The sequence below is a fragment of the Aythya marila genome (genome assembly GCF_965140915.1).
Source record: "Aythya marila genome assembly, chromosome: 1".
Classification (NCBI taxonomy): Eukaryota; Metazoa; Chordata; class Aves; order Anseriformes; family Anatidae; genus Aythya; species Aythya marila.
This window is the reverse complement of record NC_139042.1, coordinates 143,506,711-143,530,200: the sequence shown is the minus strand read 5'-3', so window position 1 is coordinate 143,530,200 and position 23,490 is coordinate 143,506,711. Positions and strand designations below refer to the sequence as shown.

General features: G+C 37.6%; 1 protein-coding gene across 2 annotated transcripts in view; it reads right to left on the bottom strand.

The window, feature by feature from the left end:
* KDM5A (lysine demethylase 5A) overlaps window positions 1-23,490 on the bottom strand; it is a 48,685-nt gene that overhangs the window by 18,375 nt on the left and 6,820 nt on the right. Inside the window, exons 6-18 of one of the 2 annotated variants that reach the window (XM_082765381.1) lie at window positions 19,486-19,591; window positions 18,852-18,940; window positions 15,683-15,841; window positions 13,984-14,103; window positions 12,693-12,851; window positions 10,982-11,163; window positions 9,204-9,366; window positions 8,290-8,409; window positions 6,885-7,079; window positions 6,587-6,768; window positions 6,205-6,329; window positions 5,802-5,952; window positions 2,260-2,374 (exon numbers count right to left, since the gene is read on the bottom strand). In XM_082765381.1, the coding sequence (XP_082621507.1) occupies window positions 2,260-2,374; window positions 5,802-5,952; window positions 6,205-6,329; window positions 6,587-6,768; window positions 6,885-7,079; window positions 8,290-8,409; window positions 9,204-9,366; window positions 10,982-11,163; window positions 12,693-12,851; window positions 13,984-14,103; window positions 15,683-15,841; window positions 18,852-18,940; window positions 19,486-19,591 (1,866 nt within the window). Of the gene's footprint in view, window positions 1-2,259; window positions 2,378-5,801; window positions 5,953-6,204; window positions 6,330-6,586; window positions 6,769-6,884; window positions 7,080-8,289; window positions 8,410-9,203; window positions 9,367-10,981; window positions 11,164-12,692; window positions 12,852-13,983; window positions 14,104-15,682; window positions 15,842-18,851; window positions 18,941-19,485; window positions 19,592-23,490 lie in introns of both variants that reach the window. The other variant, XM_082765380.1, reaches the window with a different exon arrangement.

The following is a 23,490-nucleotide window of genomic DNA, read 5'->3' as shown; positions in this document are numbered from 1 at the left end:
GTGTTAGAAAATACTCATCATCCAACATGATAATTATTTTGCAATTCATTATGATGGATAATTGCATTCAAATGCCATGCTCAAAGTTAGCGAGTGCTTAGGCATAAATGATCATTATCTGACTTCATTCAAAAACTAAGACTATGATTTTTAACCCGCAAAATGATAATATTTATCCATTTTACTAGCTAGTGACTGTTGAAGCTTCAAGGACACGCACTTGCACAAAGTACTTCAACAAAACTAGTTCCCTAGTGCTCAAAAAAACCCCACAGCTTTAGAGAGAGACCAGCTGGGAGAAAATATTTAGGCAAAAAATTAAATTTAAAACTCTTAAAAGAGTTTACAAAATGGATAAAAAGCCTTAATAAGCCACCCAGAAAAAGGATGCAACAGCATGGAACTGCTATATAATAAGTGACAATCAGAAAACTGGCAAAGAATATAACGATGTCCTCAATTCTGTCATCTACGGATTATGCCTTAAGTAGAAGCAGGTTTTAAAGACATTATAATCAAATGGCTCTTAACAATCTTACGGGTCTATTAGTAGATGATAAAATTTCACAAGGCAGACAAGAAAATGCATTTTTGTACTTTGTTTTGTATTTGGAAAGAAATGCACTAAGATCTTCCTATCTTATACCTTCCACTCAATTAACTGCTGGGAAACACATTCAGAAACATCTTTGAAGGATAAAGATTAGAGTCAACAGGCCTGGATAATCAGAATCCTGCAGTCCTACAGAGCTTACTGACGGTACCTGTTTTCAGCAACACCACCACCAATATCATCAAGACAAGAAACAAGTCCAATGTTAAGTCTCTCTGTCGTATCAATATCAAAGAATCACGGATGAAGAAGGTCTTAACCAACAATAGTAAACACTTTGACAGAAAAACAAATCTTTTCAAACAAGACTAACTCGATTATGTTCTAACCTAGATAATTGGTTATGTAGAAGTAGCTGCACAAATGGTAATATTTAGAATTTTAGGGCCTGAGTTTAGCACTATAAAACATTCTTCTTAAAACTGTATCAACAGAGATCATATGAGTTAATAAATGGTTGACATACATCAAGAACTGTTTATCAGAAAGAAAAAAAAAAAAAGAAAAGGATGTTTCTTGAATGTTTTTTTTCTAGAGGCTGGTTAGCAGGCCAAACAGTATTTAACATTTCATCAGTGATACAGAAACAAATTAAAATTACTGCTGAAAACACTTGCTGTGATAAAAACTGCCAGCGTGATAAATGATAATGGCAGCCAGGGGTATCAGTATGATCTGGATCACTTATTAGTCTAGATTCACTCAACGACAGGTGCACAGATATATACGAAGGACAAGAAATGCAGGCCACGCATACAGATTAAGTGGGCTATAACCTGAAAAGCAAAGGCTGAGAAGGATGTGATGTGAAGAATTGCCAATGTGCTACTGCCTCCCTGCTCCCATAAAGGAGCACACCAGGATAACCTTCAGAACATATGAAGGGTATGATTTAATAGGAAATTCCACTACTATAGACAGCATTAAAGATGCTGGAATAAGAGTAACTGCCTGACTGAGATAAAATTGGGCTGCTTGGACAGTGACAGGTAGAAGGGATCTTTTAATCTTGGTGTAGCTATAAGACCATCACACCTGACTGTGTCAAGGTGCAACAGGCACCTTGAAAATATATGTTCACATAAAATGCTTTGTTTCAGTTGCCTAAGTGCTGGCCACCATGCAATACCTCTGTCTGAGACTGCCACACAAGATCTCTGGTATTCTTCCAGAATGGCAATGGAGGCCAGACAGAACAGCTTAGAGCCACTAGATATCCAGGTTTAGGTGACCAAACTGAACCCTACATATCAAGCTGCTAGGACTACACGAGCACGCTAGCATAGCACGAACACCATTGTTGCCCACTTGCAGACATGCTTGCAGATGAGCAGGAAATACACATCGCCATTCCAGCATGGACAGATGGCAACATGTCATCAGCACAACTTCAGTAACACTAAGATTACCCAATAAGGCAGGCTAAATGTATCCAGAGTATTCTACTTTTTTACGAACTTCACTACAAAGCAACTACTTGCTATGAAACACCCCATTCAATTCATCTCTGTCAGCGCAGGACTAATCCTTAAAGTAACGTCTTTCGTCCTTTATACCAGGCAATGTTATCTGTTAAAAAAAAACACTGAACAAAGCAAAGGGCACATCACACTTACAGTATATCCAAGGAAGAGATGCAAACTTACCTTTACTTGTCGGGCCTGGCTGATAACACAGGGTAAGCTAAACAATTGCTGCACAAATGCCTTCAGCTCCTCCATCGTCAGCTTGGTCCGTGTCCTTCCACTGTCTTGGCTCTGTCTGCTGCGTGAATGGACAAAATTAGTATTATATGGGAGACAGGACAATGATCCCTGGATTTAATCCCATTGACAGAAATCTATCAAGATTACTGAGAAATTACAAAAAAATTCTTCACTTCAAAACTCAAAAAAAGCCTTCCCAAGAATTCCAGTATCTTAAAAACTATATTTAATGTAATTCCTCTAACCATCTTCAAGAGAATTTACCCTATTCTTTGAAGCAGGAGTGTCTAGATGACTTTCCAATTGTTTATTCCAAATAAGTAAAAGAACATAGCCCCAAAAAGCAGCATGAATAGAATTTGGGTGGTTGGTTTGTGTTTGTTTTTTTTTGGGGAGTTTTGTTTGTTTTCCTCAGAACTACTTAACTCTGATTAGAACAAAAATCCCAAACTGTTTTTGGTAGAATAGTGGTCACAGCTTCATAAGATAACCAGGGCAAGTAAATGGCAGGTAGAATTGCTTTCTCTCCTCCTGTAAGCCAATGGATTAGACACAAAATGCCACTGGTTGAAATAAGTAAGGGAAAAAACACTGAATGAACTACACAAATCCATTATGCAGCTACATGAACTATATAAAGTCCCAGGTGCTTCAAATATAAAGTAATTCAAGATGCCTCAAATGTGAGGAAACAGAAAAGGAAAGAAAAGGAGGAACCCCTTCAAAAATTACTCAGGTTGATCAGATGCAGATAAGGACAAAGTCAGGAATTGATGAAAACAGAAATGAAGAACAAGACTGCTCTGAAGCACAAGACCTACACATCTTCAAGGCACTGGAAGACACATTCAAAACCCCCTCCAGATGAAAGCAGAAGCTTTTTTTGTAAGGGTCTCCATGTCATATGGGAGAGAATATAGTAAAAAACAAAACCTGAAGAAACCCACCACTCAAGCATAGAAACCTATTCCAAAAAAAAAAAAAAAACTGAAATGGAAGAAGTCTCAGAACACTTGATACATGAACACCTTCAGAATTCAACTCCTGGGCACCTCCAGCAAGGGATGTATCTACCCATAAGGATACTGGTTGAGGTTATGGTTAACAAATCTGTGGGAACTGTAAAAAACATTTCTGGAAGTGAAGGGCATGGAGTTAAACAGCATCAGTGGTGATGATGCCACGACTTCTGCAGAATCTTTCTCATCAATTCAGATTTTGAGCAAGAGGCATGCAAAATGGTATGCAGGAAACCGTATGGGCCAAAAAATAAAGGAAAAAGAAGTAACACTGATTCCCTGTCTCTAAGTTGATAGCATAAGACATTTCCAAGGAACTAATTTCAGCAATGATCCTCTCTTGTAGTTAGCTTGAGGGACAGAGCTATTTCCAAGATCCATGTGGGGTATGTACTTGCTCAAGCAGTTGACTGCCATGACAGGCACTGATGAGAATTCTTGGATATGGAACAGCAATAAGCTCTGGAAAGAAGTCTTATTTTCTAAAGCTGTCTCACTTGTTGCCAGAGAACTGATGAAACTGGCCTTGCAACAGGAAAAGACAGCTACAGAGTAGAACATGTCCTGCAAAGACACTTCCATCAAGTATCACTTGAAGCAAGTATCACAAACCAGATGAATGCAGCAGTTGTGACACTGCACAAATTAAACACTTGGTATAAATTATCACTGGCAGGCACAACAGTCTCGCTAGCAGGACAGATTTTAAAGACTGAAGAGCTGTTCCCTGCTAAGCAATCTACATTTTATTACATTAAAGAAAAACAACATTCAGTCTTTCAACCCATGGTCTTAAATATAAAATTTAGATGAATCATCACATGTAATTATGCTATCTAAGTCTCAGAGAGAAAAAAAAAAATACTGTAGGCTTGATTTGCTATGACAGACAGTGAGAAGGAGAGGGAGCTGCACTGGACCCGCTGTGCCTCCAGTACTCTTGTGTGTGACAGTGAACGGAGCACAGAGCTCCAAGAGACACCCCTGCAGGAGGGCTCGCTCTCCTTCCACAGCACCCTAGTGCTCTGTCCCTAGTCCAGGCACAGACTGCCACAGCACTGCGTGGCGCACAAAAAGGTACAACTACCCCTGCCTATGAAAACTCACAACTTTCAGCATTAAGGGAGAGAAAAAGCGTGGGGGTATAGAACCCATCGCCACGGTTCTGTGTCACCTATTTCTCTGTTTTACATACCATCAGATGCTACATCCTTAGCTACACCTGGATCATGGCTTTATTGCTGCTTTATTCCCTGCCAAGTAGTTCAGTTTCAACACCCATTTTTGATTTATTTATAACCTTATCCTTTGTGTAAATGTGACCCACCTCAGTGTATTAAATATGAGCATAAATGTTAAAGAACAAGCTGAAGGCAACCTCCATATTTAAACTTCCTAACACCATTTAAGGAGGATTCAAAATATTTGCTTTGGAAAACTTCTCAAACCTCAGTTTTGTATCACATTGCGACTTAGCATACAACCACCCTTAGGTTATGAAAGTCTTCCCTTGACCCCTGGGATTCATCTTAGTTCAGATACACCACTGACAACTGTTGGTTCTTTCTAACGGATCTACTTGTTGCAAAAGGCCTGGAAATGCACCAATTAACTGGAGGCACGTCTCTGGAGAGAAGGCTGACATACTCCAACAGCTGGAGGAGGAAGCAGCAGCAACAGATCCGAAACATCTGGGAACTACCAAAATAATTAAAGTTTACCAGGAACAGGGCAATACAACAGCTGTAGCTCTGCTTCCTCCATCCAGACCAGAGTTCTAAGTGACCGTACCTTTGCGCTAGCAGGATCCTACAAGCAATTATAAAATAAACACATGGGCTTTCTTTCCCCTGCTCAGATTCAGCAAAAATGCTTCTCTATTCCAAAGAAGAGTTTTCAAGGTGTAATACCTGATGTAATTAGGCCTGTGGCATAACTCTAAGATTTCAGTTTTCAAATTGAAGCAATGATGATGCTTTATGTCCTGTGTAGCAAAGCTGGCTATTATAATTCACAACATATTTACTTTTCACCTCCCTCCCTTAAATAAGCCTTACATTTTACACCAAAAACTATGCATACAAAAATACAGAGTCAACTCTTATATTCAACATAGGAAATCCAAGTTAAGAAAAGTTTATCATACAACCTTTGGCACAAGAAAGGTGGTTACTTTTCTGTGGTTAATTTCTGTCCCCAGAAATTCAGAAAAATACCTGATCAGCGATCAAACAATTTTTCTGAAGGATTTCATGTTTCAGTAGATAGGTCAGTGGAAAACAGTATGTTTGACACACTCCAAGAGCTGTTAGGCCCTTTGTGTCACTGTATCTGTCTCCCCAACCCCTCACTACGGGCAAACACCAAGAGAAGTTGGTAGGAAGTGAGAAACTCAGGGCTCTCATATTTCCAAGTCCAACCCAATAACAACTTTAGAAACTTTAAAGAAAAAGTCTGTCCTACCTGTGTTTTTGCTTTTTGCTCAGAAGCAGCTGTGCTACTGAAGCACAGGTCTCTGCTTCTTTCACTGCATCTCTCAGCTTGCGGAAGAGATCATTTTCTGGGTATTTTCTGTCTTCAGCATCTTCCAACATCACTCTCAACTCAATGACATCTGTAATAATAGCGTATAGTTTGTATGCAGAAACAAAAGACATTTTAGATCGCTTCCAAAGCCTTCAATCAACATTCCAACAGGCTAGTTCAATTTGAAACACACAATGATGAGTAGTATTATACTCTCAGTTTAGCTCATTTCTTTTTTCCACTAAACAATACACAGTGTTTTCCCTCATTAAAATGAGAACACAGGGGAAAAGGAAGTGGGACGTCCTGAAACTCCTGCAATGAACAACAGAAGTCTGACCTTTCTTGTGGTTGAGGTTGGCAGACAGAGCTTCTGTAACTCTACTGACCCAAGTGTCATAAGACTGTGCTCTAACTTTCACTCCATACAGCAAGGAAGGAAGGTCTTCCAGTGGGTACCGGTACCTGGAGATGCAGAAAGAAAATCAAGCTAGAGTATTAATGCTCATACAAAACCCATGATATTGCTTATATTGAGTTCTCCCAGCTACAAAGCCAGAAAAACACAAAATATCCTCTGCCTTGAATGCAAGAACCAAGCAAAGAGGATAAAAACCTCTTTGATTAAAGGAAGAAAAGCATCACCAAATGTTATATTTGGCCACTGCCTCCAGCACACTACAAGAAGAAAAGATTTAAAAAAAAAAAACACACTTGTGTACCTTAAACACTTCTTCTGCATGGGACATGGACATAAATCAGATGGATGGTATAGGCACACCAGACGCTCAGGATTACAAGAACACGTAAGAGCTGACAAGAAGCACGTGGTTCTGCAAGCTGTGCACTGACGCTCATCATCTGGAACAAGTTCAAACACCTCTTCTTCAGACATCAACACTCCCTAACAAAAAAAATAAGGCACTTGCTACAAACTCTAATCCAGGCAAGACAGGAAGGGAAGGGGGGAGCAAAATTCCTTTTGCAAACAAAGTAAAAGAGTTGCCTTTTATTACTCACCATCTGTACAACAGATTCCCTTAAGCGTGTTTCTTCCTCTATCATTAATGTCATCTCCTTGCAGACCATGGCAGCCAGCCCAACATCCAAGCACTCTGGATCTGCAGCCATCTTGAAGATCAGCTCTTCATGGGAGAAAACACAATGACGTCCCAGCCTTCGGTAATGACTCACACACTGACGTCCAATTGGAAGCTACAAAAAAAAACAGAAGCAAAAACCACGTCTGTCATTTTGGGAAAAGACATTTCAAGATCATCTCTTACCCCAACTTTCCTTCCTTTCACAAAACCTGGGGAAAGACTGACACTCAGAGATACCATTGTATCTTTCATGACAGAGACAAATATAAAAGCGTTAAATCATATCACATATGAGGATAAACAAGATATCCATTGGCATGTTAGGGGGCAGGCAGGCATCTGCCATAACCTAACTTTCAGATACAAGTTTAAGAGCTCTCCTAAGCTCTTTTTAGTTTCAGTGAAGGGAACTGGAACCATAATAAAATCACCTGGTCTCTGTTAAGGTGAAATACACTGCCCTCTGGAAATTACTATGCTTGGACTAAAAGTTAACTGAAACTGGTACCACTCATTTTGTGGCCTTTAAAGCAAAAAAAAAAAAAAAATTAAAAAAAAAAAAAAACATAAATACTAGATACATTTGCTACAGATTTCTGGGTTACATTTTGCATAAAGAAAAGAAGTTTCACATGCCTCGTGTCAGTTTAGAAGTTTTCCCAGGGGCTATACACAGACCACATCATGAGCACAGAAAAAGGGACCACTGACAATCCCGCAGACAATTTCTCTGATGAATGAACAAACGTCTCTGGTTAACGACCAGGAGTCGTACTTAAATGTATTAAAACAGAAGTTGGAGATAAATAAACTAGAGATGTGATTTTATCTTCCACCTGTAAACTCTGGATAGTGATAGGACACACTATTGACATCTTATTGAAAGAGAATCCACATAAGCTATGCTCTGCCGTGCCATGGCTATCATAATGTGGGCTAATATAATTAAAAGATACAATGAGATGGCTCAAAATGAGAACAAGAGACAGTTATATAGCTATCTCCAACAAGCAAATGACAACAGATGTTCAATACAGTACATTAATCTATATGAAATCCAGAAAGATGCATTACAGAAATACTAACTAAAGGTACTGTAAAATCAATAATTGAAAAGGAAGATCAAATGCAGAAGTTTCAGTCTGAAGCTGTTTAAAATTATGTGCTCAAAATCATTTTCTGTAATGTAAATTGACATCAATCTCACTGTTGTACCAGGAACCAGAAACATAAAACATACTGTGTAGCATAAAAACTACTAACACTCTCATTGCAAAAGGTCACCTAGCAGAGTCATATGAAACAAATACAAAAGAACAGACCCAGTCAGCAGTGCAGAAGTTCACAGCTTCAGCAAAGTTGTATCCCTGGTTAAACCCAGAGTGATAGGCACGAGGAAAGGTCACAACAAACTCGCCAGCGCACTGATTGGTCCTGTATACCTAATAAAAGTGAGGATAAAAGGGAAAAAATAAAAAGAAACTTGCAACAGAGGTTAAGACATTATTATGCGGTGTCTGAACAACACCTTCTCTACCTACGAACCATCACAGGCAAAACAGCCATCTCAAAAGCGTTAAGGATTGGTTCTGTCTTCTCAAAGTGAATCCTCAGTTCATAGCCTTACTCAAAAAAAGCTAGATATGTAACTCAACAGTTTAAAACTCTCTTTATGAATCCCAAAAGGGATGTTTCTCTATCATTATTTAATCCACCAGACCACAAAGTGCAAAAGCTTTTGGAAACAGTTTATGGTTTGCTTTTCTACAGTATTTGCCAGAGAAGAAATTTATCTTAACAAAAAAGCAAATGATAGTGACTGCTGCTTAAAGGTCTGCTGTCAATAGTGTTTGGTCAAAACAGTTTGTAAAGCTGAGATTTCTATAAAACATAAATGTTTCACTGTCAAAAAATATTAAAACCAATTCACAGACAAATGTGCTGCTATAGCAGGAGTTATTTTCAATAAAAATGAAATGTAACACAATGTACTCTTGTTTTGTAAGACATTTTTTGTAAGAAGTTTGGCACGCTCTTCTGATGTGAGATGATTAAAATTTCATGGTGATGATACAGAAGGATTCTAAAAAATGTATTTTAAAACCACTCCATAACTAATGAATTGGAGATGTAAACGTCCACTGCAAAAATCCTTCAGAGTTATGTCAAACCATTGTTACAGAGATTTGGCACAGAATGACAAAGTGAGAGGATAAAACACTCGTGTTCTACTCACTGGTACACCATGTTCCATCAGTACGTTGGGGTTCATGATAGTGACCAGCTGATGCAGGAGATCAGGCTGGGATTCAAATAGCTCAGGAGCTAACTCCTTCATCACATCCTCCAGTTGCTCTGCTGCATGAGAGGGCACGCCATACCACGTCTTTGGCTCTCCCCTAATAAAAGAACCACAATAATCAACATGTTATTTACAGAGAAGCAATGATGCCAACCAACTGCAAAGCGTACTTCTAACAGCACAGTGCACACAAACCAAGTATTTTACACGTAGGCACAAGATCATCTTTAATCAAAAACGATTTGATGTTGTGTGTCGTTTTTCATCGTGTATAATTTTCATCTGAAAAAACAATTACTCTACGACACAATTCTCAACACGCCTGACAGATTTGCCATGACAAACCTAAGATGGAAGATACTGTCATTTACCATGCTCTAAAGGGATAAAATGGGCAATCCTTTTCCTTTAGGAAGCAGAAAAGAAAATTCATCAAGCAAAATCTTGGCCATTACAGCCACTGTTTAATAGAAAAAAAAAAAAAAAAAAAAAAAAAAAACCACAAACATCACGGTATTCCTCCATTCTCTCAATTAGTCTTGAAGAAGTCTTATGTCTGAAACCAGTGGCAAAGAATACCACATAAAGAAAGTGGAATGAACCAGTGTGAAGAAGTATAATCAATCCCTCTAATATACATAACCAGTTATTAAAAATCAGTGTTTCACTGGACCCTTAAGACAGAAGATACTTAATAAAATGAGTTAGTTAAGTATGAGAGAAGAAAGAACATGCAGGGCCAAAACCAAATAGAATTACTTGAGAACATACCATTCTAGTCTTCCCAGTCCTGTGTTAAGCAAAATAAACTGTAATGATCTAGAATCTACATGTATAGTATCGAAATTTTGGTGTTTTATTAATTTTGTTTTATTAAGAAGTACAATATCTGCTGAAATATCTGAATCAATTTATATAGCACTTGCTATATAACTATACTAATAACCTTATTATCACCAACCCTCCCAAAAGTTAGATAAGGAATGGTGTAGCATTTTCTTTGGTTCCTACAGGCTTCAGTGACATCTGCTGGTCGGACACAGCTAGCAAGCCCCAGTAAGTATGTACTGCTCTATATCTGCCTGGGCTGCTGGAACTCACCAGCTGACACAAACTCCTCACATACTGATCCAGTTAATAGCATGCTGAGGACAATAACTGAACTCTAAACAAACTGAATCCTCCTCCTCAGCCTGTGGATGAGATCTTACTAGCAAGCAGTTCTCCAGAAACATGCAGTCACAGTCTAAAGGCTATCAACTTATCCTTACCAGATGTACGACAAACTTCCCTTTCTGAAGGGGTGCTTCCTACAGCCTCCCCTTGTCCTACTCCCCTGATAAACTGGGAAGACTGCAATGCAAGGAGTTAATCTGTCGATATTCCACACTATATTCCACACCAGTGAACACCAAGTCAGTTCAAAACCAAAAACTTGCTTAGAAAAGATGTTAGCCTCTAAACCATGATTTTGCAGTGATATTAGATTGTTGGCAACACAAGAATATTTAATCAGATCATGAAAAATACTGAAGTGCTTAAAACAGTATTTGTGTTCTCCTTTTCGTTTAAGAATAGGGACTGCTCATTATAGCTGTATAGCTTTTGGTTTAAAAGTCATCAGGAAGCACAGGTATTTTCAATTAAAAAAAACAAAATCATTAAAAGCAAACAAGGAAGTGTAAGATAGATGTGCAAAGGAGGGCCCATACCAATGCAGGTAGTTGATGGAATAGCTCCAGTGGTCTTCAATATGCCAGCAAAACGAGGAGAAGCACATCCCTACATACAGCCAAGGTACCTTCATGCCAGAGATGTCGGCATTGATATGAGCAAGGACTGATTGTTCCAGAATTGGCATGTTATTTAAATTCCAACCAGAAAGTGCATAATCCTGCAAGAAAGAAAAGGAGAAAATTCTCAACAAAGCAGATGACCATAAGGACATTAACTCTAGAAAAGAGAAGTACAAAGAAAGATCAGCTTATCCATTTCTATAGCAGACATTGCACAGTATTCTCCAACAATGAAGCACCTGAACTAGGAAATACTTCCTTAAACTCTTTAGTCGGCATTTAATCAGACTATGGGCTATGTACGTTGAAATACTAGAACTGGCCTTATTTTTTGGATCAACGCTCATCTACTTAAACTTTGATCCTCCCCCAAGTTTCATGCATTTCTGAAGGAAAAAAAAAATACCAACACTACCAGAAAAGCAAATGATAGAAGTCTTCAATAAAATGGGGTAACTTATAATTTTTAATACCACAATGAAACTCATGGTATTATTTCAGCTTTTGAGAGACCTGCTTTACTATGCTGCAGTTTATCTTGATCTTCATAAATTATTTCAGCAGGTTTTCAAGAGAAGAAATTCCCAAACTTATTTCACAGAAATCAGCACCACCAGTTAAGCAATTCCACATTTACTTCAAAATGTGCTCAAGTCTGTACAAAAAAAAAATGAAAACTCAGACTGCTGCTACCATTCTACTCTTAACCTTAACGAAAGCTGTTAGCACACGTTCAGTCAGCTTAGGCATATCCTACAATTGCTGAAAGGAATGGTCCCACCCTCACTTCAGCCATGTTACTGTTGTTTCCGTCACACTGACACTAAAGATAAAGCAGTGAGTACAATGATCTGGCTAGAAAGTATTTTCTTTTAATTACTACTTTCATACAAATAGATCAACAAGCACTTCTGACTCACCCAGCAGTTACAAAATCACTGCACCACCAAAGGCACAGGTAGGAAGGTGCAGACATGGGTGGAAGACAACAGTGAGCAGGATTACCTTTTCCAGGGATTGCAATGAATTGATTTGGGTGCTGTGTAATCATGAAAACACACCCTTAATCTCATTTTGTAAGAATTCAAACATATAAGCAGCCATAAAATTGATATGCTACAGTAAGGTCTCAGGAAAAGTCGGTAATATACTTACCAGATGTTCTTTATCTTATTTTCCATAATAGGATGCTACATTTTTTTTTCATTCTTACAGTATGCACAGCCAGAAAAACAAGCTAAATCTGATTAGTCTGTTTTATTTATTATGAACCTCCTGAGGAGGTTAGAATTATGTTTCGGTAGATAACTCTTCAGAACAAGAAAAGAAAATCTTATCAGTTTCCTTACACTTGGATATCCCATAATACGGGCAAAGATGCGCAAGTTGTTAAATGATATAAAACAGGTGTGACTTCAATCATGACAAACAGCCTAGCTATCAGCAACCTCATCTGGCAAAGAACCTAAACTGTCAGATAAATGCCCTGCTCAAAAAGAATGTTAAGTGTAAGCAAGAGTTTATTAATTTTCATGATAAAAACCACATTGACTCCAGACCTGTATTCTTATTGTGAAATTTTATGTAGCACAAAGAATGGGCTTGGTTTGCATCTCCTGTTCCTCACCTCTTCCTCTGGCATCAACTTTCTTCGGCCATCCTTCACTGGAAAGCCACTTCCAAAGTCCTTGGATGATATATCAGCTCCATATTCTACAATGACATCTTCTTCTATGCTGCTCACCAATCTCCAGAATTCCTTTTCCACAAGCTCAGTGGGAACCATCTGAAAGCAAAAAAGTTAGGGTATGTGCAGACAAGATCCAACCTAAAAGCTACTATTTAAGCAATACATTGTTTTGAATCCCCCACGTATCTCCAAATACTAAGGCCACTCCCCCTCAAACCACCATCTCTTCAGTGTCATACAGTTTGGCAGTTTAGTTTGTATTCCCTAACAGTAGCTGCAATGAAATAGAAAGAGAATGCCACACCATGAGGGATGGAATGAACAAGAAAGATGAGGTTACCAGAGGCGCAGCTAAAACAAGGTTAATTCTTGACAGACAAAAAGGGAGAAGGAGACAACCAGCAGAAGCCAAGCAGCAAACAGAATAAATAGCATGCACATTCCAAACTGTTTCAGAGGATAACCAAAACCTCTGAATAACAGCAAGAAAATTCAGATAAATGCGTTCAAGAGTGTAGTCTTCATATATCTCATTACACCCCCATACTTGTAAGCATTTAGTTATGAAGCTTGTTAGAACAAAATAACAAAAAAAGCTTATTTTCAGTGTCCCAAAGCCATACAATAAATCAAAGTCCTTAAAAGCTGGAAGCTTTGACAATGCTGCCCATAAATTACCAAAGAACGCTGAGAAGAAGTATCTTGGTGTTTCATACAGTATGTGTGACAGTGGAATAACAAAGGTGTGCCAAAACAGACGTGCCAGTTTTGGAAATGCTGCTGAGGTGCAGAACAACACACAAACCACAACCCACAAAAGATTGACAGACTCAGTCTATTTATTGACTTGTTTGCAAGGAAAGACTGTAACAGGGAGAAAAACAATCCTTTGATAAACCAAACCAAGACAAAAGCCATAGGAAGGGTGGGAGAAAGACCCTTATGACAAACTATAACAGTTCTATACTTGGTTTAAATAATCAAAAAGGGAAAAAAATTAAATGGAGTATAGCCCTTCAAGCAATAAAGCTATCTATCCATCACAGGAAAAGGGTGAAATGAAGTTGAAGCAAGACCAGATGCCAGAAAGCTAAATCATTTGTTTACATGTTTGAAGCTTATTGTGCCTCTTTATACAAACCTAAGATGCCTCAGCAGAAATTCAGGATCAGCTGAAACATCTTTTCTTTTTCCCCTACAAGGAATGACAACAGAAGTTGAAACTCACGTGGACTGGCATGTTGAAATAATCAGACTTGAAGTTATCAGCCATTTCACCAAAGCTCTGGAGAGTATATTCCCTGACAGCTTGTTCAAATCCAAAGGCCTCACGGGGTTTGTTGCATTCCTAAGAGACAGAACATGAAAATATTGTCCCCTGCAGATTATGGTAGACCGTCACACTTCCTGTTTTTCTCTAAACCACACTTGTGTCCATCTGAGTCCTTAACAAACACAATAAGCTATCAGTTCTTAGTGTTCTTCTTAGCTGAGGAAGTCCTACCTCAATGGAAACAGCAGAATTGATTGTACGGAAGCTAATGTAACATGGTAAACCCCAACACTATACACTCCTGCTTGCCTGTCCAAGCTAAGTGTCATCATCGGTTCTGCTAGCAGCAGAGTGTGACTGTGCACAAGATGAATTTAGTGTTGAAGACATTTCTTAGACGCACTGGATTCAAGTACAAGCAGAATAGCTGCAAAGGAAGTAATCCTGCCAGTGCTTCAGTCTTAACACAGCATAACATCAGCTGATTTAGCACATTGGAAGTAAGAAGGAGGAAGAAGAAAATCAAAACAATGCAACACGTACCAAAGCAGCTGACTAGTAATATCTAATAACACAGAGTCCATCTGACAAGATCTTCAAATCTGCCACTGTCTTATAATCATACCAAGAGTCCAAAAAGACCAACTTACGTTTCTGCTCTTGTTCCCATCCATTTCTACAATGTCTTTTTCACACAGTATTTATGTATACAAGATGTATTTGAGCACTAACACGGCACAAAAATTAGTGACTTAATGGTCAGTGTTTAGTCATAATGAAACCAGACTAAAGAGGAATTCAAGATCAGTACTTTCTTTTTCTTCAGGGAAATGAGTGTATAAATAAGTATGCACGTGTTACTGCCCCTTTCTGGAAAAAACATGGTCTAGAAACATGGTCTTTTTTAAAAAGTTAAAGCCAGTGACAAAATTACAGCTTTAGAAATGGCAAGCTTTTTTTATATGAATTCTACATCTACCTATCTTCTGAGCTTGAAAAATTTGTTTTCTTAAGGCAAATACCAAGCCAATAAACTGATGTTTGCTGCCTTTAGGCTGCTGATCAGTCGTCACTTTGAACATGGTATTTTTTAAGCAAAGAAATTCAAACTAGCTTCCACTTTTAGAGTTTTCTGAGTTGCTTTCTGAGTCTAAACAAGACCTAAAATAGCTAGTTTTTAAATTAGTTCTTTCACTTTCTGCAACATGCTATTCTGAACAATGTCATAATGACTTCTCAATAATCAAAGCTCCCTGCTATGCCCAAATCACATGCTTTGATTACTTTGTTGCTTAGAAAACCTCTCATCACTGTGCTGAAACACCTATCACAACCCTCATTTTCACTTAATTCGCTGCTACCAGCTCATCAAATTGAGTTTCAACTCTTAAAATATAAAGGCTAGAGTTTTAGCTTTCATGTGGCAGTGTCATAAACAAAAGTTATACCCAGGCTCTGGAAGGAATATTTCTCTCTCCTTAAAGCTCATCAGCCAAGAACAGCTGGAGATTCACAGTTTGTATCTTGACAAAGTTCCAAACAAAAGTACAGCTCCTACTCAGATGGAACAACAATGAGAGCTGAACTGCAGCTCTTCTGATGTTTCCTGGACCACAACCATACATAAAAAGCTCACGTAGTTCTTCAGCCATACCTCTGCAACACACTTTGGACACCTCCAATCACCTTTAGGTACATCAGGTAAAGGAGGAATCAAGCAAAAGGTGTGATAGCTGTCATCACATCCATCGCATAGTAGCAATTTGTCTTCATTATTTCCTCTGCCACAGAACAAGCAAACATACAAGTCAACCTGCGTAGAGAAGAAAAAAAGAAAAGTTGTTATAAAAGTTTTTTCACCCAGAACCTGCCTTCCTTTTCCTAACAAAGAAAAGATGTAATCCTGAAGTTCGATATAAACATCAACACAACCTTCTCTGGTTGTTGAGAAGCACCGATAACAATTGATCGTGCTTCAGTTGGGGTGGAGGAGAATAACTGGAAATAGCTGCTGGAAATAACTATCCAGTTCAGTTGGGTAATTGTTTTTTAGATAATTCAAAGTAGCATCTCACTTGTTATCCCAAAACAACAGTAGCAAAACAGTAGGTTACGTTTTTAATGCTTCATGCTCTCCCTCTCTTTGAGCTTCAAGCACTGAGAACAATTCAAAGTGAAATCACTACGGACTGTTTTTGGAGATATTCTTCAATCATATGCTGTTTCAGAAACATCCATGCCATCAATTGCAACAGAGCGGTGATTATGTTTGCAATGGACAAGAAAAGAGGACACAAGAACTAACCTACACATTTAAATCAAATTCCAAGGGGAAGGGGAGGAAACTGATATAAAGGTAGGAAACCCTTTCTTGCCTTCTCCAAAATAGAGGATATAAATTCCAAATGACAGAAGTATTAAACCCAACACAACAGAGAAAAAAAATAGCAGGAGTCTGCCCAAGATCACCTCTCAACAAGAACACTGACTGGGAGATGTGTCTCAGGGACGTCATCAGGTTTCAAATTCTCTCTGCTATTGCTTCATGCACTGTCCAAATGACTTTTAATTTAAACATTTAATACAGAACCAAAGATCTGTGATGGAATCTAAATGAAGAAATTGTGTATTGCTTTACCACAACTAAAAAAATGTCTTCAATATAAACATCTAACAATAATATGAACTTTACAAATAACACTAAATTCCACTAAATTCTCCAAATTCTGCCAGTACTACTCTCACAGTCACTGAGCAACTCAGGTTCTGTGTATTTTCCTCACACGGCTCAAAATCCTCCAGAAGGGGTGGGTTTAGTTTGGGGGGGGGGCTAGGAAGGATTTGTCATTTTTTCTTTCTGGTCAGGCTGTCAAAAAAAAACATGTGCTTTTCAGGTCATTAAACTCACAGAGTTATGTCAAACACATGAAAACAACCCCATCTGAGTTATGCCAGCCTGGTTAAGTATGCAACTTCCTAGCTACGCAATAAGAAACTTCTCTAGGGGAAGATTGCTTAATAACTATCTTAAGAAACAATGTTAGAAAATAATGCAGCTCTATCAAGAAACTCAGCATTTTCCCCTTTTTAAGGCCAAAAAAGACCTGAATATGGAAGATCACATCTATCTTAAATGAGTTAACAAATAACTAGTTACTTGCCTTGCAAGTATATAAAAGGGAGAAAGGCACCTTAGCAACCTATCTAACATTTCCAGGTTCTCATCCCAAAACTGAAAATGCATTAAAATAGCAGTTTTAATAGGAGGCTATCCTATGATATTCACTAGTTGAACATTACCTGCTGCTGCTAACACCTTCTTCCCTCAAAATTCATATGAACTAATGTAACTTTTTGTTAACCCTAGTGATGATTTGTCAAACACAAAGACTGCCTTGAAACACGTGTTCACAAAATGCAGACCTGTGGTTACACAGTAACCACAAGTAAGCCTCCTAGCCATGGAATTAAAACACAGTAAGACTATAATGATACATGATTATAGATTTCAGAAGGGGGGAGGAGAGGATAAAAAGAAAAAAGGTATATGTTATTTATTGCCTCTCACAAAAGCATAAATGGCTGAGGGAGAAGTATAAACAAAACTGCAGCACAGTATTTTTCAGACAAGTTATATAAGGCTGATGTATCACCTGTGCACTTCAAAACTGCTTTCCTTGAAGGTCTCTCATCACATTAAAAAATAAAAAAAAGGCATGGAACCAAATGGTACTAAGTCACAGTTATTTCAGAAGACTCTAGTTAGAGGAATTCCATTCCAAAATAGCAGTTCTGTTGCTACAGTAGTTCCATTTTCTCTTTTAGACAGGAATAAACAGAACGTATACAAATATAGTCTTCTATACAGAAACAGATGCTGGATAAAATATTTTTAAATGAAAGCATACTTTAACAAAATGGTTGCAATACTTACACTGCCTAGGAATACCATCTACTCAGTAGTGACACAGTTTAAAAGAAAATTCAAGTCTCTTAACTTAGCTACAATGGCACAATGATCTGTTTAAGTGTCCAACTTCTCCCACATTTTCTTCCCCAGAAGGCATTTTCGCATATAAAAATATGATTACTGGAGACTTCTGGCTGCCTTGGCCTTCCATGGTCTAGCTTAAAATAAACTTTTTTAAGTGTTCTTGGGCTGAGAAAAAAAACAGCTAAATTCTTAGTGAATGAGTTTATTTCTTAAGACGTTAAAAGCACGTCTTCATTCACTGTTGTGTAGACATGCTAAATTATTGCACTAAAATTGAAAAGTATCGTGCTACTAAAGATATTAAGAACAGCAATACACTACTTTTCCATGGTCAAACATCAGAGAGCTTAACATTTCATTTTTCCCCTTGGGTTCTCTCCTCATTTCCTCCTGCACTGACTTATATAATGACTAGTTTAAACTCAAAACAGCAAAGACAAGATAAAAACAGCTAAAAATGCTAATATCAAAATACTGGAGCGCATCACACGTTTGATGGAAGAGAAGTTGTATTATTGCTTCACAAAGGGGAGCTCAATTTGCAATCGAGCTGTTGAAGACATGCAAGAAGTGCACAGCAAAGGAAGTCCTCAAACCTGTAATCAGCAAGTACCTTCATGTTGAAACACCCTTCCTGTCTGGAAGATTAAAACTAAAACCTATGCAGAAATTATCTTCCAAAATACTGTTCATTTTTCCCACACTAGCTGTATCATATTTGGCAGTGTCCATCCACTTATTTATATGGGAGGGATTTTCAGGGGGAAAAAAACAATAAATCGAGGATTTTTTTTATTACCTGAAACCACAGTAATAGAATCAAACTTACAAAGTTGACAGAAAGAGTTCCTTTGCGTTGCCTCATCTGCATTCCAAATGCTTCTGATCTGGTTCCCTTGCGTCTTCGTGTCACTTCATCTTTAAGTAAAATAAAGTTAAATGTTATTAATATCACACGACACAACTTGCAAAAAAAAAAACCACAGGTGTCCAGTTGGGTGTCCTGCCTTTCAGATCAGAAACTACCCGATGGTCCACAGAAAGACAAAATGCCTTGCTGTAACCTCACCACCTAAACAGGGATTAGGAACATATATTTCGCTTAGCCTCCCGGTTCATCCCAATTGCCTGACAAAACAGAGTGAATTACACTCATAATTTGTGCACTTAGCTGGTGGGATCAGTTTCAGAATCATCAAATCCTGTTTTCCCTTTCAGTCATTCAGTTCATGCAACAGCTGCTTAATTGTTATGGTTACTCTGTAGTACATAAAGAGATGAAACTTTGCCAAGTTACATGAAGCACCCTGTAAATCTTTCTCACGAATTAAAATCTAAAATACTTGGCTTTTTTTTTTCCAGTTACAATGATTTGCTTACTTCTTAATGTTGTCTCTGGAGACATGCAGAAAGATTTAATAGCCTTACTACTTTACAAAGCAATGAGCCCAATATTTAATTACCCTCTTTATCCTTTGCTCCCAACGCCAGTCCCATCATCTTGGGTCCAGCTCCAAAGATCTGCAGCTTCTTGAGTTCAGTATTTCTACTCATCTCTCCTGTCTCCGCCTAAAAATAAAAATAAGACCACATCAGCACAAACTAACGATGCTTCTCCTCCAGCTCTCCCCGTCATTTGCTTATTTTTCAATCTCGTAACACCCAACATCAGCTCTTCAAACAAAAGGCAACAGAGGCATGAAAAAACATGATTTTCTTTTCCTAAAGCCAACGAGTGAATGCAGATGGAGTAAAAGACAGCATTTTTATCCCTCCAAGACTGCCATAATACCATGAAGTGCTTGGAAGGGAACACAAATCATGTTTCAACAAGAGTTTTTATATGCTTCCTTGAATAGACATATGGCACTAAGTTCCAATCTATTTCCTGGGTTTACTCATGATGGCAAGCTATAACTGAGATCACAGCTACTCTCTGTGCCTTTGCAACCTGAAAATCAGAGATGAAAAGACCTATTAAGTTAGATGACACACCTCCAGGGACCTGTAGCATTCCTGAAGCATTCCGTTCAAGTGAACTTCTTCCTGCCCCCATTAACAACCAATCTCATTCTCCCACATCACATCTGCTAACCTAGCAGCACAAAGAACCTCAATTTTCTGGTTTTATCTACAACACAATCACCTTGGTATTTGTATTTATGTTGTCGCCTTGCATGTTGAAAACCCTTTCTAAGACTGGTAAAGCCACCAAATTGTCACCATTCACAATCTTCCTCCTGAAATTAGCTGATCTTAAAAGATCTCAGCAAGTCTATCAATTTAGAAGATCAGTGTCTAATTCTGAAGTGGCTATCTTCACATAACCTACTCATGTTATTTCGTGTTATTTTTCACAGAATTGAGACCTGATTTGTCCCATATGACAAATGGGGAGAGAAATATTCACAGTTTTCAATCAAAACAACCAAAATGACCTCTCCCAGAAAGTGCTTAAAATAAGAAATTCAAGTGTACTTTTTGCAAAGCTGGAAGTAGATCCATTTCCATTTAATCAGTTGTTGTTTTCTGTTGCCAGAACACACTGAAAGAAATCTCTTTTCCTAGTCATTATTACCCAGGGAAATTTCAGTGATATTTAGAGGCCCTGTTCCCACTGAACTGCATATTCAATCTTGCCAAAGTGATTATCGCTAATATTCTTATTTTGAATATTTATGAATTCAATGTTACTATTATTTTCAGTTTATATATATATATATATATATTTATTATTTGTTTGTTAAGTCCACTCTGAAATTGCACCCCAGCTAGCAAATTTTTCCTCTTAAACTCTTCAGTATTTGGCTAACAAGTCATAAGGAAATACAGACTTATTTTTGCTGTATGGAAAAGCCTACAACCTAGGCTTGTTCCTATTTGAAATTTGTTCATATTTTGTCCGTTTTCTCAATGAATAGAACTTGACCGAATCAGCCCACATCACACATCTCATCACAGTATGATTTTCCATCACTTGAGCAACATTTATTAATAATCTCCAAAATATCCCTCCTGCTATTGTGACTTAAATTTCTCAATGACACCCAAAAAATAATTTAACTATTATATTTACTAAAATTAAATCACTGATGTTCTACCATCCTCTTCAGTTTTATAGCTTTGATTAAAACTGCATTGCCTAAATACTATTTTCAGAACACCTTTGACCTTATTTATTTGGATTCCACTAAAACTAAGTGGATATAATCCATGCTCAGGCCAAAAAAAAATTATACTATTAAAAAAAAAAAAAAAAGATTATATATTAGAACATAAGCATTTTTTTAAAAAAACAGATTCCTGTATAACCTTACAAATGCTGCAAGGCTGTTGATATTGTAAGTTGTGAAAACCAAAAGCATTCACAAGGCTTAATGAGGAGTCTTTCCACGGTATCCTTCACAATAGTATAACAACACCCAATTCAAAACCATGAGTACATAAAAACAGATATCTTACATTCCTTGCCATCTTTTCATTATTAATAGTACAAAACTTCATGTTCTTGCATTAGTTTTTTTGTAAAATGAAAAGCAAAATTAACTCGATTAAATCGAAATTCTTTTTCCTGAAGGGTGCTTGATGAAGATATCTTTTTTACTTTCTCAACAGAAAACACAATACAAAGGCTTTTCTTGTATAAGGGCAAATCACGTAAAATGATGAGAATAGTTGCAAACAAGAATTCAAATGTGTGTTCTTTGCCCATTTGTCAGCATCTCAGAGTTCTTTTGTTTTACTTAATTATTGCCATCAAATAAATCTCTCAAATTAAAAAAAAAATAAAAAATCGCTTTATTGTTGTTCTAAAACCATCCACAATTGTTTTTAGTTTTTCCCAAATTTGCTTGGATATTAATATCCTTATTATTTATCCAAATTGATCATATTTGACCAGACAGCACTTAATTATCTTTTTCTTCCAGCACTGCATTTCCTCACCAGAACTCATCATGATGTAACCTCATTAGACAAATCCCTTGTCAGTTAAAATACATCCTAAAAGATAACTTGTGAAGATTTTTTCCCCGTAAGATTCCCTTAAATTTAACTTATCTTGAAGGATATTCCCCTGTCCCAATCTGAATTTGCCTTTTTATTTTTGTTGTTTGTATCTTTACAAGCCTTTCGTAAGTATTTCAGTTGCCCTTCTCCACATTTTGTTTAATAGCTTTCTTCAGGAGAAAGAGAATGAAGCGTTCCGTTTATTTTTGAACAGAATGTCTCATACCTAAATTGTCCTCTTTCTCTTTGGAAATAAAATTCCTCCTTCCACGAAGGAGAATTGTCATTCCCTATTTTCATTTTTTGCTTTAAAAAAATTAAAAAATTGCTTCTCTAAAATGTGCCATCTCCTACTACTGAAGATCTGTTTATTTCAGTAATCTCCAATTACTATATTTATATAGTAATAGGACACATGAGAACAGTGTCAAGCTGAGGCAGGGGAGGTTTAGGCTGGACATCAGGAAGAGGTTCTTCTCCAAGAGGGTGGTCGCACACTGGAACAGGCTTCCCAGGGAAGTAGTCATTACACCAAGCCTGGTGGAGGTTAAGTGTTTGGACTGTGCACTTAGTTACATGGTCTAAAATTTTGGGTAGACCTGTGTGGTGCCAGGAGTTGGACTCGGTGATCCTTATGGGTCCCTTCCAACTCGGGATATTCTGATTATGCTTTCTTACTCGTTTCCAATTCACATGCAAAAAGACAGAGCGCCTTTGGAAAATACTTTTAGATCTTGGAAAGTCTTCTGAGATGCACTGTTCAGTGTAGTTAGCAATAAAATGGCATTTATTTAGCAGGTTGTTGGTGTTTTTTGTTGTTGTTGTTGTTGTTGTTTTTTACATTGTTTTTAGTCTTTGCTCTGAAGACTATTGAATTAACCTCTGGTAAAATTCCAGGTATGCACTTCAAACAACATGAAGAGCACTGTCCAGAGTGAGTTACACTGAAATCTTGAACAGTTTCTAAGCATTCCCCAGATATCTACGCCTCTACGGTTTGGGGCAACTGAGGACAAATTTCTATTTCTAAATACAGTTCCAGTGTTGATTTTACATATTTATACATAGCCAAATAAGTATTTCTTGATTGTGGTGGAAGCTACGTGAGTAGGCTGAGTTTTTCCTGTATTTAAGAACTCATTCTCCCTGTTTTAGTAACTGTAATGCTTAAATGATAATGTGGCTGATGGCCTTTTAAAAGGCATTTAAATATATATATATGCTGACTTTTTGCAGATCATTCCAGTAAAAATCCTCTCTCTCACTTCTTAAATGCAGCACCTTTACGTGAAATGAAGTAGCTGTGCTGTACCCAGGATCACCCCAGAAGGATTTTTCCAATAAGAAATGAGAGGTATCATCATTATACTAAAATCAGCAGGAGAAAAGATCCCACGGGACATTAATAACTTCATAACGCTTTTATGCTAGTGTGACCTCTTTCCTCCTACATGGTATTA